This window comes from Arachis hypogaea, chromosome 15, assembly GCF_003086295.3.
Source record: "Arachis hypogaea cultivar Tifrunner chromosome 15, arahy.Tifrunner.gnm2.J5K5, whole genome shotgun sequence".
NCBI classification, from domain to species: Eukaryota; Viridiplantae; Streptophyta; class Magnoliopsida; order Fabales; family Fabaceae; genus Arachis; species Arachis hypogaea.
In genome coordinates this window covers 155,850,027-155,868,181 of record NC_092050.1, presented here as the reverse complement: position 1 = coordinate 155,868,181, position 18,155 = coordinate 155,850,027, and the positions used below count along the sequence as shown (strand labels likewise).

General features: G+C 32.3%; 1 protein-coding gene across 1 annotated transcript; it reads left to right on the top strand.

The window, feature by feature from the left end:
* Window positions 1-748: 748 nt before the first annotated feature.
* On the top strand, window positions 749-15,198 carry LOC112749373 (probable 3-hydroxyisobutyryl-CoA hydrolase 3). Its single transcript, XM_025797630.1, has 14 exons — window positions 749-787; window positions 2,840-2,923; window positions 3,088-3,156; window positions 3,316-3,379; window positions 3,618-3,697; window positions 4,036-4,119; window positions 4,267-4,351; window positions 5,502-5,587; window positions 12,942-13,063; window positions 13,155-13,215; window positions 13,318-13,419; window positions 14,491-14,592; window positions 14,723-14,764; window positions 15,058-15,198. Exons 1-14 carry the CDS (start codon window positions 749-751, stop codon window positions 15,196-15,198), a joined length of 1,161 nt encoding a protein of 386 aa, XP_025653415.1.
* The last annotated feature ends 2,957 nt before the right edge of the window (window positions 15,199-18,155 follow it).

Genomic DNA, 18,155 nt, shown 5'->3' with positions numbered 1-18,155 from the left:
AAACCAATCATCCCAAAAGTTTAAGCTGATAGGAGAAAGTAACACTAATAGTTATATCTCTAACATTTCCTTTCAAGTGATACCATGTCATGAAACCATTCATCCCAAAAGTTTAAGCTGATAGAAGAAGATAACACTAATAATTAAATTTCTAACAATTATATTAGGGTTTCTAATTGTAAAAACATACAATTAACCAACCTTTAAAAAAAAAACTCCTTTTTTGATTATAAAATTAAAACACCCACAAACTTTTGAAAACCAAATAAAGCATAACTATATGAAATTCTTATTTAACTCTATAGAGGTTATTGATAGATAGTTTGTTTTTGATGTTGTGAAAATGTTTAATAATAAATTTTTTTTAGCTAAAATCAGTCATAATTTATTTTATTTAATATTTATTAATTATTATAATAATTAATGAATATTAAATAAAATAAATTTTAATTTTGTTTTGTTTTCCTAAAATTATTATTGATATTGTATGATTGTTTTTTTTTCTTTTCACATTTTTGTCCTATCATGAATGATGGTCCACATCTTAATTGAAATTTGAAAGGTTTGTTAAACATTTATTTTGTTTGAATAATATCGATCGGTTCATCCCATCTATAGATTCTCTTGGCTATTCTATTGTTTTGGCTATATATAGCAACTTATATCTATGCTTGAACTTTTATCATCTCTCTCTTCCAGAATTGTATTTGTATCTCTAAGCATTATATTATAATTGCATTGCAAAACCATGGCTCTAGTTTTTCCGCCCCATGACAGAGAAAACCAGGTTTTAATACTCGATCTTTCTTCCTTCTGAAAACTTTATGAAATAGTTGTGAATAAGGTGGAAACTCAGGTACAGTTGACTTCACGTGAAGTTGATAATTTCATCTAACGGCTCTCAACTATCAACTTCACATAAAGTCGATTGCACCTAAATTTTTATCTGTGAATAATCAGCACCTTAATTGAAATTTATTACAATTGTAATTATTCCTATAGTAAAAGGTAAAATATAAACCTAATTTTAAAATTAAATAACTCAAATTCTAAATTTAAATTTAAATTTTACCAAACTCAATTATTTGTTTTCTATCACAAATTAATTATACATCTCTCTCTTCTAGTACTAGTGTCCATGTTTAAACCAAAACAACCCCCTTCCCCCACCCCACCCAAAATAAATAAATAAATAAATGGTTAAATATTGTTTTTGTCCCTAACATCTTGAGTCAAAATTAAAATCGTCCCCGACTTTTTTTCGTTATTAAAATCATCCTCAACGTTCAGAAATGCTTTAAAAATACCCTTATCATTATCATTCTCCTCTTCACCTTTCTCCCCCCACCACCTCCAGTCCTCCACTGCCACCAACATTACCACCACCAGCACCACAAACACCACCACCAACACCAACCAACACAAACACCACCACCAACACCAACACCAAGAACACCAAACAACAGCAACAACACCAAACAACACCAAACTAAAAAGCAAAAACAGAAAGCAAGAAAGCAGAAACAAAAAAACAAGAAAGCAAGAAAGCAGAAACAAGATGCAGAAGCAGAAAGCGATGCAGATGAGGCGGCGGCAGTGGCTCGCGTCTCCTCTCTCTCTCGCGATCCCCAACGGCGACGGCCACGACGACGGCGACAGCGGCTCCAAACTTCGCCGCCGCCGTCCCCCTTCCCCCTTTCCCCCTTTCCCCCTCCCCCCATCCCACCCCGCGTCCTTTCCCCTCCCCCCCCCCCACACGCGTCCTTTCCCCTTTCCGCCTTCGCCGGCACCGTCCCCCCTCCCCCCTCCCTTCTCCCCTGCCCCCTCACCCTTCCCCTTTTCCCTTCTCACCTCTCCCCTGCCCCCTCTCGTGTTTTTTTTTTTTTAATGATGATGAGGGTATTTTGGTCTAAGAATTCGGGAAATGATGATTTTAAAGTGTTTTTGAACGTTGAGGATGATTTTAATAACGAAAAAAAGTTGGGGACGATTTTGATTTTGACCCAAGACGTTAGAGACGAAAACAATACTTAACCCATAAATAAAATATCATTCTTCATCTAGCATTATTCTCCAAACAATAACTATGTTAAGTATTGAGCAAACTTTAAACTATATTTTTTATCCTTAAAATTTGTATAAATTTAAAAATATTTTAATATTTAATTTAATTTATTTTCATTCTTAATGTTTGAAATATATAGATTTCAATTTTATTTCTATATTAAACTTTTTGATACTCAAATTAATTTTTTTAAAAATATTTCTATTTACACCTAATAATCATCATCCTCAAATTTTTTTTTTATCCTCCTTCATCTAGAACCGTGGGTTGAGAGAAGGACGGTAGTGATGTTAACAAATGATGAGAAGGATGATAATTGATAGTTATAAATAAGAGTAATAACTTTGGTAAAAATAAATAATTTTGACCATAAAAAATTTTAACAAAAAGATAAATAATTTTATTAAAATATTAGATTAAATAAAATCAAATTAAATGTTAAAAATATTTTGAAAAATGTTTACAAAACCTTTAGGAATAAAGAGTATATTTATACTTTACCCTAAGTATACTATCATATAAGAACATTTTATCGTAACAAAAAAAAAATTCTAAAACATGATAATCATCATTATTCCAAATACTAGAAATTAAAAACATGCTCATAAAATCCATAAACAAATATAAGAGACACCTATCTCAAATGAGATTAACGAACGGAATATTATCTACTTAAATCTTTAGCTAATTGCTCTACCTGCCTTATAAAAGAATTAAAATATTGTGGCTATTATATTTTTCAAATTAATTATATTATTATATGCCTCTTTACAGGTGCTTATAATCACAGGAAACTCTTGTGTAAAGGTGGTGATGCTAAACAGGCCTAGCAAACTAAATAGTCTTAACCATGAAATGGTATAAGTGTAGTTCATATTAAAATTAATTCTGTTCTTTTTAATATTACACAATTAAGTCTTCAATTGGAGCTTCCAGTATATTAAGGGATCAATTAGTTTTGTGAAAGGAAATATATAATCATTTATATGTCTATTAGTTTAGAATTTTGCGGTGTTTTGCAGGTTTCTCAACTTTTAAGGAGTTTGAGATTATATGAGAACGACTCTTCGGTCAAGCTTGTTATATTGAAGGTAGAAAGCAGGAATGTTTTATAGTCTTCTGATGAATTTAGGGGGATTAAATGCAAGTTTATATTTTGAATTAAAAAAAATATTATAATGGACCTAATTCAAATTTGTACTCTGATATAAAAATGAAATTACAAAATCTTATATGTTTGTGTTAAATAGGGTAATGCGAAAGCTTTTTGTTCCGGCGGCGATGTATTAGCAACAGTTACATGTTCATTAACAGGTAAATCGTATAAATTAAATGGTTATACTAGTTATTATTGGACTAAGTTGTTCATATAAACACAAAATTGGTTATGGTGATAATAACGAATAAGCTGACCCCTGACCAACAACTCAAATTGGTTATGGTGGAAGAAATTAATAATTATCTTATATTGAATGAGTGTTAAGCCAATATACAATAATGCTTTATGAAACCATTACATTAATTTAATCTCATGATCTATATATGAAACCAGGACATTGGACCTATCCTCTAATATTCTATAGGAAAGCACTCACTCTAAATCACTTGGTAGCGACCTACAAAAAGCACGTGGTGAGTTATATAGTTAATAGTTAATACTACACTACTTGTTCCTTAATAAATTTCATCATTTTTGTTTTATGGGTTTTGCTATCATATACATGTGCGGTAAAAAAATTGATTAAGTATATTATTGAAAAAATGTTTTAATATTATTTATTATAAAAATACTTTTTTACGTTTTTAGTTTTTAATACATTGAATATATTAAAAATATTAAAGTATTTTTTTTATGATATGGATTAATCAATACCATTAAAATACAGCATAGCAAAACTCTTGTTTATTTATTAGGTATATTAAACAATTAAAATTGGCTATCATTGTTTCTAATGATAATAACAATTAAGGTGTGTCTGATTGATGGAGTGGCCATGGGAGGAGGAGCAACTCTGTCCATGAACGCAACCTTTAGGATTATCACTGAAAATGCTGTATGCTTTTCTTCGCTTCTACTAAATCAAAGTTTTCATTATTCAATATATATATATATATATATATATATATATATATATATATATATATATATATATATATATATATATATATAATTATTTATATTGTAAATGAATTATTTGTAGATATTTGCTATGCCAGAGGTACATATAGGACATTTTCCGGATGCCGGTGCAAGTTACTTCCTTTCTAGGCTTCCTGGTTATTTCGGTACATTTTTGTACATTAAAATTAGTCACTAAAATCAGTCATTAATATAAAATATATGTTAAAATATAAATATATATTAAAAATAAATTAAACTACACATATATTTATATACAAATATAATAATGTGATTTTAATGTACAAATAATATTTTTGATAAATTTCTTAATCAAAGAAAAATATCAAGAGACCAATATTTTTTATCGATAATAGTTAATATTTTATTTTTATACTATTAAAATTTAAGATTTAGGGTTTTAAAAATATTTTTATTAGTTAAATATTAATCAAAATAATAAATTTTATTGATTATATATACCATTACTCATATAAATATTAGAGACTGTGAAATTGGAGAATAATACACTGACTGCAAAAATGAGAAATAATATATAAAATACTAAATAGTTGTATTTTTGTATAAAACGGTAAATATTAAAATTATTATTTATTAAAAAAACCATTATAATTAAATGTTATTTAACGGTTGGAGAAAAGAAACTATATCTTAAAAAAAAGGTAAAGTACTAAATTGGTCCTCTAGGTTTGGGTGTAATTCTGTTTTGGTCCTTAAGGTTTAAAGTATTCTATTTGAATTCAAAAAAGTTTCATTTAGCATCAATTTAGTCTCACAGTGAGGTCAAAATTAAATAATTAACAAAATGTCCTACATAACAACAGTACAAGAACAAAATCGATAATCTGGAGAACAAGTACAAGCTCCAGAGGTATAAAATCAACTATTGATACATCAATACATTTATTTATTATTTTTTTATAATATAAATAAAATATTTTCTATAAAACTAAAGAAAATGATAAATAAATGTATTGATGCATCAATGGTTGATTTTGTACCTCTAGAGCTTGTACTTGTTCTCCAAATTATCGATTTTGTTCTTGAACTGTTGTTATGTAGGACATCTTGTTAATTATTTAATTTTGACCTCACTGTGAGACTAAATTGATGCTAAATGAAACTTTTTTGGATTCAAATAGAATACTTTAAACCTTAAGGACTAAAACAGAATTACCCAAACTTAGGGGACCAATTTAGTATTTTACCCTTAAAAAAATTAAACATATAAATAGGGTTGGATTATCTAACTTGATCAAACTTAATCATTTTAAAATTAATACCTTATTTATGCAGGGGAATACTTGGGGTTAACTGGCACACGTTTGAAGGGAGCAGAAATGCTAGCATGTGGTTTAGCCACTCATTTCATCCCTTCAATGGTAAAACTTTCACCATTTTTATTTTTGATGATGTTTTTTGAATCCACTTTTGTTAGATTTATTTATGACTTTAATTTTAATAAATTGTTCTTAAGACTACTGTTGGAGAAAGAAATTGAATATAGAAAGAATTAATCAAACAGAGAGGATTAGAGAGAAGAGTAAAGTATTGTTTTTGTCCTCAACGTTTGGGGTAAGTCTCAAAGTTGTCCCTAACGTTTGAATCGTCCTATTTAAATTCCTAACGTTTCAAAATTGACTCAATGTTGTCCTGCCGTTAAGAATCTGTTAACGAAATTGACAGCGGGACAAAATTGAAAAGATTTTGAAACGTTAAGGACTTAAATAAGACAAAAACGTTGGGGGACAAAAACGATACATAAAATTAAATTTTAATTTTATCCTTCACTAATATCAATCTTTTACGGTACATAGTTATTCAATTATTTTTTAATCACATTTAAGTAAATTACACTTAATCACATTACTTTGATTCTAAATAAATTTATTTTTTTATAATTTTACTCTTAAAAATTTTTACTCATCATGAAATGTTTGTAAAATGACTAGAATCACATTACTTTATTGTATAGGTATTATTTTTGTTCCCTAACAAGTTTATGTACTAGTCATTTTACAAATATTTTATGATGAGTAAAAATTTTTAAGAGTAAAATTATAAAAAAAATAAATTTATTTAGAATAAAATTAATGTGATTAAGTGTAATTTACTTAGATGTGATTGAAAAATAATTGAATAACTATGTACTGTAAAAAATAATATTATTGAAGGATAAAATTAAAATTTATTTCTATGTATCATTTTTGTCCCCAACGTGTTCGTTCTATTTAAGTCCCTAACGTTTCAAAATCGTCTCAATTTTGTCCCACCGTCAATTCCGTTAATAGATTCCTAACGGCAGGACAACATTGAGTCAATTTTGAAACGTTAGGGACTTAAATAGTATGATTCAAATGTTAGGGACAACTTTGATACTTACACAAAAACGATACTTTATTCTAGAGAGAATTAAGAGGAAAAGAGATAATTTCCTTCATTGAATTCCAAAAAAAAAAATACAAATTACTTTCTTTCCTATTATATTTTTACTATCTCTATTTATAGTAAATGAAACTATACTAATTGAGCTTGGCCAATATTTTACTCGTAACAACTACTTTACATTTTCATCTAATTAAATTCATATATTTGGATGAATATCTTTAACTAGTAAGTTTGAAAGCCACGTGAGAGACTCTGAGAGTACGAGGAGTACGTACTCTTTTAAATTGCTCTGTTAGGATTTTTTAATAGAATTTCTACTGTCGTTAAGGCTACATTGTTAACGTCAATTAAATCTCAATACAAGTTTACGTAATCTGCATGCCTGAGACAACTAGGGATGAAGATCGAATCGAGGAAGACAAATGGAAAGGAGGTAGGAATGTGATTCTATTGGAAGAGGCAGACATATAAGAAGGTAGTGGTGGTGGCCTCCGCATCATCGCCGCTCTTGCCCGAAGATCTGCGTTCGACACCGTTGCTTTCGCAAACGTTCTCTGCCTCCCCTTCACGGCAGCATCGTCCTCTACGCTGCGCTACCACCTCGTCGTTCGTCGCGTTCTTTCTCGCAACTGCTCCACCTACGATCGCCGCGTTTGTGAACCAGCAACGCAGCTTTGGTGTCGAGTTTCCGATCCGATAGATCCTCGTCCTCCACCTTTCCCTTCGCGACGGCGCCGTCCTCAGACCTGCTTATGCCCGTGAGTTCCCCATCGCCATCACCGTTGCCCCGAGTGGTGCTATAAGCATCATCATTGTCCAACGCCATGGCGGTGATGCTGGAACTGTACCTTGAAATTTTGATTGGATTTCTAGATCTGAGATTTAAAATTCTGATTCTGTTGAGTCTTCTTCATACGAACACGATTTGCGTAAGCTGTGAATTTGTCGTAATACTCACTCACACTGATAGTTTGGGTGATGTTTGAGTCCATCAAACCATTCCAAAAATTAGATAGAGTGGTCAATAAAAGCACCGTTGTTGGAGAAAGAAATTGAATATAGAAAGAATTAATCAAACAAAGAGGATTAGAGAGAATTAAGAGGGAAATAGATAATTCCCTTCATATAATTAGACTCTGAGAGTACGAGGAGTACGTACTCTTTTAAATTGCTCTATTAGGATTTTTTAGTGTTCTGTTAGGATTTTTTAACGGAGTTCCTACTGTCGTCAAGGCTACATTGTCAATGTCAATTAAATCTCAATACAAGTTTTCGTAATCTGAATGGCTGAGACAACGAAGGATGAAGATTGGACTGAGGAAGACAACCGGAAAGGAGGTAGGAATGTGATTCTATTGGAAGAGGCAGACATATCAGAAGGTATTAACGCTTGCTCCAATAGTCTCTATGGCAGACTCTTTGCTTCCAAAACCTTCTCAGTTGGAACCATGGAGAATGTTTTAAAGGCTATATGGGAAAACCTGGAAGGATTTAGTGTGAGTGACAAAGGGGATAATTCCTTCCAATTCTTTTTTAATAAAGAAGTGGATGTCTTGCGTATTGAACGTGGTTCTCTATGGCTATTCAAAGATTATGTGCTCAATGTCAAGAGATGGAAGGAAGATCAGAACTATGATGAAGAGATTATTTCCAATTTTCCAGTTTGGGTTCAATTTTGGGATTTTCCAGAATCGTTTAAAACTCTCGAAGTTTGACGTAAATTGGGAGAGAAACTGGGCACAGTGTTGGAGGTAGGTAAATTTCAGATGCGAGGCAGAGAAACTAGGATTGTGAAGGCCAAAATCAATATTGATGCTGCCAGGCAAGTGAGAGATCAGTTAATAGTGGCAGGACCTAATAAAAAGGAGGTAGAAGTGGTACTGCGCTATGAGAGACTTGAAAAGTTCTGTACCTATTGCGCAAAATTGGGGCACGAGGTGAAAAACTGCCATGATCTACTGAAGGACACAGAGAGTGATATGGTAAAAGAGGATGACATTGGCGAATGGGCTAAAGCCAGCCAAGTGGGAACGTGAATCTACTCTGAAGGAGAAAGAACATTCAATAACTCAACCCAAAATCAGAATAAGGCCACTCAACGTAAGAAAAAACCGGTCTCAAACTGCTTATTGGAAGAATTTGTAGGGATGTCAATGCAAGAAGGGAAACAAAGTTTGAAATCACAAGACACTGGTAACAGGGCAGCACCTGAGTCACCTCAATCAACCAATTCTAGAACAGAATGCATGGAGGTTATCATAGCTGGTCAGTCCAATACCAAGGAGGATGAAGGGCAGCTTATGCAATTTGCTATTGGGCAGTGTCTCACCACAGAGAAAGGTAGGAAGTGGAAAAGGTTAGCAAGAAAAGGTGCTGCAAAGTCAGATACTAAAAGTGAACCTAAAAGAAGGTTGATGAGTGGTATAGCTGAAGGATCTACAAAGAAAGCAAGAACAGAGGATGAAAATGCAGTTGAACAGATGGTGGAGGGTGCCAGCCTACAAATGACACCCAAGGCGCCATGAGAACTATAGTTTTGAATTGTTGGGGTTTGGGGAGACCCCTGACAATTCACACCTTAAAAGGGATCTGTAAATTCCACTCCCCCGAGATTGTGTTTATAAGTGAAACAAAGAATCAATCTCGTCCGGTGGAAGCAAAACTTCAGGTATGCAGCTACAAAAATTGGCATATTGTTAACCTGGCAGGAGTGGCAGGAGGACTTGTGCTAGCTTGGAAGGACAGCATCTGTGTTCAAATTATTAGCAGTGGAGAATTCTTTGTGTCAGCCGAAATTAAGGAAGTCAGAAGCAGTGAGGTATGGGCGTTCATTGGTGTCCATTTGAGTTGTTCAGAACAAATTCGATCCTTACAGTTTGAGGAGCTTACAACAATAAGCCAACACCTGGAAGAAAAAGTGGTAATAGCAGGTGATTTTAATGCTATAACAAGCCAACGAAAAAGGAGGATGGAGGCAAAAAATCAGCAACCACCATTGCAACATTCACTAATTTTATTGATAGTAACGAATTAGTGGATATTGGAATGGTGGGGCGCCCTTTCACGTGGACAAATTGAAGACAAGGAGAGGATTTGGTGAAGGAGAGGCTTGACCGCTATTTAGTTGGGATGGAATGGAAGTTGAAGTTTCCGAATGCAGTGGTGCACAGGCTCACAGAGTCAGGCTCGGATCATGCTCCAATTTTGATGGAAACCGAACCTCAATCCTGGCATAGTAAAAGGCGGTTTAAATACCAGGAACGTTGGTGTGGAGAAGAGGATGTCAAGAGAATTGTCAGTGAAGTGTGGAGAATGGAGGTTGTAAGCTCGGTTATGTTCTCCTTGGCCCAAAAGTTGAAAGTTTGTAGATATAGACTAGTTCAATGATAGAAAACTCACAAAGCAAACTCTCGGAAAGAAATTGAGGACCTTCAAGCTAAACTAGAGGAGTTGCGGGTGGCTGAAATCAATGGGGGAAAGGAGGTTACCTGTTTGGAGGAGAAGTTGGAGCTGGCATATTTGAAAGAAGAGAGCTATTGGCGAGAAAAATCTAGAGTCAAGTGGCTAAAAGAAGGAGATCAGAACACTAGATTCTTTCATCAGAAATTTCAATCAAGGATGCGAAGGAACAGAACTTGGAGATTAGTGGGGAGAGACAATGAGATTGCATCGAAACCGGATGATATTACAAAGGTAGCTAAAGACTACTTTTGCGATATTTTTATTTCTTCTTGTTCGGCTGATCTGAATCCATACTTAGAGGATTTGGAGCCTAAGGTTACAGCTTCCATGAACCGTAGGCTCCAAAGGCCAGTAACTATGGACGAGGTCAAAAGAGTTACATTTAGTGTTCATGCTCAGAGTGCTCCTGGTGATGACGGGTTTACAGCTAAGTTTTTTCACTTTTTCTGGGATATAGTTGGAGGTGACGTTTTTAAGGCAGTGAGAAGTTTCTTTCACAGTGGAAAATTTCTAAAAAGTTTCAATCATACTCAAATTTGTTTGATTCCAAAGGTGCCAGATGCCAGTGACATGACTCAGGTACGACCGATCAGTTTGTCTTCAGTTATGTATAAAATTATTTCTAAAGTTATGGTGCACCGATTACAAGGTATTATGAATAAAATTATAAGTCCAAATCAGAGTGCATTTCTCAAAGGTAGACTCATTTAAGATAATATTCGAATTGCCCACGTATGCACTATTTGAAAAATAAGAGAAGTAGAGCAGAATATGAGATGGCTATTAAACTAGACATGAGCAAGGCTTATGATAAGGTTGAATGGCATTTCTTATGGTATATTATGGATAAGCTGGGCTTTGATGCTAAATGGATTAACTGGACTAAGGAATTGGTAACGACTGTTTCTTACTTTGTCGTTGTGGAAGGTCAACCTTTTGGCTATTTTAGGCCAAATAGGGGCATCCGACAGGGTGACCCCTTATCTCCATATCTCTTTCTTTTTTTGTGCAGAAGGGCTTTCCTTCTTACTACACAAGGAAGAGCAAAACAGATTAATTCAAGGAGTTCAAGTTAATCGGAGATGCCAAACAGTTAATCACCTTTTGTTTGCTGATGATTCAATCCTTTTTTGCAAGAGCGCACCTAATACAAGTCAAAGTATTCTAGAATTGTTAGAGATTTATGAGGGTTTCAGTGGGCAAAAAGTCAATTTGAATAAGCTGGCTATCTTTTTCAGTCACAACACACCTCAGAATACAAGACTAACAGTTGCTCAGACACTAAATATTGAACTTATCGGAGCACAAGACAAATACCTGGGACTGCCCTCTATAGTTCAAAAATAAAATAAAGCAACCTTTGGAGCTATCAAGGATAAAGTTCAGAAGATGATTATGGGTTGGAAAAGAAGTCTATTGTCATCAGGTGGCAGGCACACGCTATTGAGAGCGGTGGGGGAGGCGATTCCTATTTATACACTCTCTTGTTTCAAGCTCCCGGACACGCTGTTGAGTGAGATTCATAGCATGCTCTCGCAATTTTGGTGGGGTCAAAAAGGCATAGAACGAAGAATGGTTTGGATTAAATGGGACACAATGACGAGACCGAAGAAAGATGGAGGGTTGGGGATCAAAGACCTAAAGGCGCAAAATTTGGCGTTATTGGGCAAGCAATGTTGACGTCTAATGAAATACCCTAATTTTACTCTATCAAGAATGCTCAAAGCTAAATATTTTAGATATACAGATTTTCTACATGCAGAGATAGGAAGCGTACCGTCGTGGGGCTGGAGAAGTGTTCTTGAAGGGCGCAAGGTGATCGAGAAAGGCTTGTTATGGAAAATAGGCTCTGGTACTAATGTTCGCATCTTCCATGACCCCTGACTCCCACCACCAGTGCCCCTTAATGTCCCTCAAAATACACTCACAAGCTCGCCAAATCTGCAAGTGTATTACATTAGTGCGTTACTAAATCCTGATAGAAGCTAGAATAGAAATCTGATTGAGTCAATTTTTCAGTTGATATATGCAATAAAATTTTTTCAATCAAACCAACAGAGGAGGAGGATGAAGTTAATTGGTGCTGGACAAAATCTGGTATATATGAAGTTGGGTCAGGATACAAAATTGTTTATGGATTCTTTCATTCTCCTACTTCATTGAGACCCAGAACATACAGAACAACAGAGTCTGGAATAACATTTGGGAATTGAAATTACCTCATAAAATTAAGGTTTTTCTATGGAAAAGTTTTCATGAAAAGCTTCCGGGGTTGCAACAAGTTCACAGCCGGTTCGCATCCACTCCTGCCACTTGTCCACGATGCATGTTGAAAGCTGAATCAATTTCTCATCCTTTGTTCCAATTCCCCCTGTCTTCAATAATATGGAGCCTAAGTTTAATAACCCCTGACCTATGGATGAGAGAAGAAGAGACCTTTTTCAATTGGTGGCAACTAGTCTTATCCTGGGCAGCGGCTCAATTCGACGGTAGACAAAAGACCCTCCTCATAGCGGCGCTGTGTTTGAGCACTTGGAAAGCGAGGAATCGGTGTGTTTTTGAGAAGGTAATAAACCCGGCACCAGAGATAGTGAAAGAAGCCAACAATTTAGTGCGTGAACTCGTAAGCCATACATGATAGATGCTGATAGATGCTGCTAATTTTCTTTGCTCTTACTTTACTCTTTTCTAAACTCTTAGTCTTTCAGTCACAGTTAATGATAAATGGAAATACCCAATTTTTTTTATACTTCTTTATGGAAATACTTTTATTTTATATTAATAAAATAACATTTATCTTTAAAAAAAAACTAATAAATTTAAAAATAATTATAATAATATATAATTAGATATTTGCATAAATTATTTATTTATTTTTGGTAATAGAGGCTACAATCTTTGGAAAATGCCCTGCAAGCTGTTACTTCTTCAAATGTATCAACTATTGCCACGTTAATAGAAACTTTTGCTAACAAAGCATATGCAAGAAAAAACAGCTCTTTTATGAGGTAAGTCAATAATTGGTATAAAAAGAAATTTTTTTTTATGATTTTCTGCACTTTGAGAATTGATAGTGTGAAGAGCAACAACTCAAAACAGATTGGAGATTATAAACAAATGTTTTTCCAAAGAAACTGTGGAAGATATAATCCATACTTTGGTAAGTATACGCATCAAGTTAATTAGACGTACAAAGTTTATACATTTTATCTTGGAATAAATAAAGTATTATTTAATTTTAAATGATTAATTATATTTATAGGAAAATGAATTATTAGAAAATGGAACAGAAAAGTGGATAACAGATGCATTAAGCTCAATGCGTTCAGCAAGTCCCATAAGTCTCAAAATAACTCTTAAATTAGTAAGTATGTTAGTCCTTAAAAAATATATTATTAGTTAGTTGTAATTTTTTAATTAGAGAAAATTCTATTCTCTTTTCTTGTAAAATGTTAAAATAACATTCCATTCCCTTCTATTTTATAAATGTACATTTTTCTCCCTTCTAACTTTTAAAAAACCTCATCTTTAATCTATTTTAAACTTTTTGTGTTAACTAATGTTAACTTTATCTATTTTTTAAGAAAAAAATTATTTAAAAAAAAAATATCCATTAACAAAAATTTTATTTTTTATTATTAAATTTTACTTACTAAAATATCCTTTAATAAATTATTCTTTTATTGATTAAATTATATTTTTAAAAAAATTTAATAATTATATTATTTTTTTTAAAATACCCTTCAATAATTTTTTAATTATTAAATTATAATTTTACCAAAATTTTCGTTAACAATTTGTTTATATTTTACTATTAATTTTTTGATATTTATATATATTATTTTAACATTAAATAAAATTTGTTAGTAAGATTATTAATATCAATATATATTAATTATTATACATATTAACAGTGGTAAAATTTTTTTATTTAATGTTAAAATAATATATATTGATATCAAAAAATTAATAGTAAATATAAAAATAATTATTAACAAAAATTTTAGTAAAATTATAATTTAATAATTAAAAAATTATTGAAGGGTAGGTATCTTAGAAAAAAATAATTTAATTATTAATTTTTTAAAAATATTTTGGTAAAAGTATAATTTAATCAATAAAAGAATAATTTATTAAAGGGTATTTTGGTAAGAAAAATTTAATGATAAAAAATAAAACTTTTGTTAATGGGTATTTTTTTAAAAAAATAATTTATTTTTTAAAAAAAATGGATAAAGTTAATATTAGTTAACACAAAAAAATTTAAAATGGATTAAAGAGGAGGTTTTTTAAAAGTTAGAAGGGAGAAGAATGTATATTTATAAAATAGAGGGGAGAGGAGTGTCATTTTAGCATCTCACATGGGAGGAGAGTAGAATTTTCTCTTTTAATTATTAATTATTGAAAAAAAATGCTACAATTTGATGTCTTTCAGATAAGAAAAAGTCGAATACAAAATATCGAAGAATGTCTTTATCGGGATTATAATATTGCCAGCCATGTCATTAGAGGAACCGTTAGTTATGATCTCTTTGAGGTAAATATTTTAACACCACTACAATTTTTTGTCCAAATAAAAAGGATCATGAAATTAACTTTTAATTATTTAACTAATAATTCCCTTTTTATTTTACAATTCACTCAAATTAATTGAATCATACGGACAGGGTTCAAGAGCAAAGCTCTTTGACAAAGACAACAAGCCCAAGGTAATTAAGGATATATATATATATATAATATGGGAAATATTTTAAGTGCATCGGAAGTTCCGGTGCTCCAATTATTTTAACCGTTGATCTGAATTATAAAAAATATATATAATATATATTAATTGAAATCAACAGTTAAAACAATTGGTGCAGCAGTACTCCCCAATACACTTGAAATGTTTCCTATAATATGCCATTTTTTTGTATAGAGAGAAATAATTCTGTTTTAAATTTCTTTTCATATCTGTCAACTAAATGTTGATTTATTTTCCTTTTTCTTCTCTTATTTTAAGTGGGAGCCTTCAAAACTTGAGTTAGTTAGTGAAGAAATGGTGGATCAGTGCTTCAAAAGTGTCAACCATGATGAATGGGAGCGTCTGCAACTTCCAGATAGATCCAACAATTCCCAATCCATAACAAGCTGCAAATTATAGATTGAAAACTATGCTTTTAGCTTAAAAGTTTATAATAAGGTTAACAATTAAGAATAATGTTGAAGGATAGTTTTACTTCAGGTACATATATTTAGACAGAATATTAATTTATGAAATTATATTGCAGCTTATTGAGGACTTTACCAAACATACACATTTGTTTATTTTACTATTAGATGGAAACAATTGCACATTGCCATATCCGTACACAATCACAACAAGAATAACAAATCAGTCCACGAAATATGACATCAAGTTTAAAGTCTTCAAACTTATTAAGATATTGAAAACAAACCCGACATTGGATTAATAGTAAAGCCACCATCAATAGTTAGATTCTGACCACTAATTATATCTGCTCCTTGCAAATGAACCCCTTTGAGATTGGCAACGAAGTAAGGAGACAAGCAATTAACTCCATTGTCCTTGTCCTCCAGATAGCTGTGGGATTCAAGTATTGCAAACGGAAAAAGCATCATACAGTTTCCTGATCATTGTAATAAAAAACCAAATTCATATTTGGGTATAACCTTTGGCCATTAACCTTGTCTTGTACCGTTTAATAGTGTCATCTGCCTTGTGTTTAATGGTGAAAACCCATTTGTACCCAACTGACTTTTTTTCTGTCGGTAAGATACATTTCTTCCAAATTCTGTTCTTCTCTAGAGCTTCCATTTCTGTATTCATGGCTTTTTGCCATTCAGCTTTCTCATTGGCTTCTCGTACAGTTTTTGGAATAACTTCTGTTAAGAGTCTGGTGGAAAAAGCCTTTGCAACATTTGTTATTCCTTCTCTATCCACTCTTATCGGATATCTTGAGTTACGGAAAACATGTTTTGGTGAGTACCGATCAAAAGGCATCCCTCTGTTTCTTCTTGGAGGAAGAATAAAGGTATTGGACTCTGGCTCTTCATGTTCCAATGTTATAGTGTTATTATTAGTGGCCTCATTAAAAACAAGGAGTAAATTATCAGATTGACAATTACTTACCTCTTGTTTGACATTCTCAAAAGGACTCTCACTGGTTGTATGTACCGAGTTATTTTCTACGTTGAGTGAAGTATGCTCGGTGGCTCCATCTACTTGCTCTGTTTGAACAGTTTCTGGGCAACAAAGGTTATTTAACCAACTTGGTGGTTCATTATTGTTCTCCCCTGAATGCCATGTTGGCGGCTGAAGTAAAATTCGGATTCTAAAAAATCACAATCCATGGTCACATGAATACGACAAGTGATTGGATTGTAGCACCTATACCCCTTTTAGTGTGTAGCATACCCAACGAAAACACATTTTTCTGCACAAGGATCAAGTTTGGTTCTATTGACTTTGGGGATATGGACAAAGACGGAACATCCAAATACTCGAGGTGGTAAGGTTAGAATAGACGGGATTGTAGTCTGAATAGCCAAGACTTGTAAGGGTATTTTGTAGTGGAGAACTTGGGTAGGCAGGCGATTCAGTAAGTAGGCAGAGGTCGCTATAGTTTCAAGCCAAAAAGTTTTTGGAGCTTGTGCATCAAAAAGTATGGCTCGGATCATCTCAAGTAACTTACGATTTTGCCGCTCAGCCACACCATTTTGTTGGGGTGTATTTGGACAGGAAGTCTGATGGATCAGACCATTTTCCATAAAAAAATCGCGCATTGATTGATTTATAAATTCTCCACCATTATCTGAGTAAAGCACTTGGATTTTCTTATTGAATTGAGTTTGAATCATTTGGTAGAAAGCAAAGAATTTATCAGATACTTTAAATTTGTGTTTTAAAAAATATACCAAAGTCATGCGAGAGAAATCGTTCACAAATAACACAAAATATTAAAAATTATTATGGAAAAATTATATCTATAATTATAAAAATTTGTACACAAAAAATATATAATTTATACCTATATTTATCAAAACTTATACACATTAATCAATACAATTTACATTTATATTTACTAAAATTTACATATATAAATTAATAAAATTTATTTATTAAAAATAATTTAATATTTATACGATTAAATATTAGCCAAAATTACTAAAATTTGGTGCCCGAGTTTCTGTTTTCAACCATAGCAAACAAAATATACAGTAGTTACATGTAATGAGCTAAATATTGAACCTTGCACAATATATAATTAGTATTATATATAGGTGGATACTACCATGAAGATTTTACTATTGTCTTCATATGAAGATACTTCTTTTTTACCATTAGATGATAAAATGTATGGTTTGATTTTGATGTGTTGCAAAAGTGTTATTTTTTTTAAAGTGTGGCTAAACAAACAAAGTACACTTTTAACACAAGAATCTTCATAAAAAGATGTTTTTAGCATCTTCATTTGAGTAGTTGCCTTATATATATCTACTTCATTCTAAGGAATGACCCAAACAAATAATTATAGACTCATCGTTCTTATAAAATTAATAAACAACAATTATGAAACGTGACTTTATTCAAGAAATGGATAATAAGTGTTACCAAGAATTGGATCACAAGAGTAGAATGCTTGCTATGATTGTATTTGTTGAGAGGAGCATCATCAAGTGAGAATAAACGACCATTTGCAACAAGATCTGAAGTAGTTTTCGTCTCTTCTTTTGGTTTATGTTTTGTTCGAGTAAGTTTGTTTGACCAATGCAATTCAATATTTGTTGGCTGAAATTAACTGCTATAGTGATAGTTCATAGTTGAATTGATAGAAAAAACACTTTCCAAAACTCAAGATGGACGCTCACAAACACAAGGGTATATTGCATTAATTTTAATTAGAATAAATTACTATCTGTATTAATGAAAGATATAAAAGTTGACAAATGTATCCATATAAGAATAAAACGACAATTGTATCTACGGAAGATAGTTTCTATGTGCCAAGAATACCTTAACGTACACGGAAGCCATCTTCTATGATTATAATTGTCATTTTATTCTTATATGAGTATATTTGTCAACATCTGTATCGT

Coding starts and splice junctions, on each gene's coding strand:
- LOC112749373 (XM_025797630.1), top strand. CDS start 749: ATGGCTCTAGTTTTTCCGCCCCATGACAGAGAAAACCAG. Junction 3,157..3,315: donor TCAAGCTTGTTATATTGAAG/GTAGAAAGCAGG, acceptor TGTGTTAAATAG/GGTAATGCGAAAGCTTTTTG. Junction 4,352..5,501: donor TAGGCTTCCTGGTTATTTCG/GTACATTTTTGT, acceptor TTATTTATGCAG/GGGAATACTTGGGGTTAACT.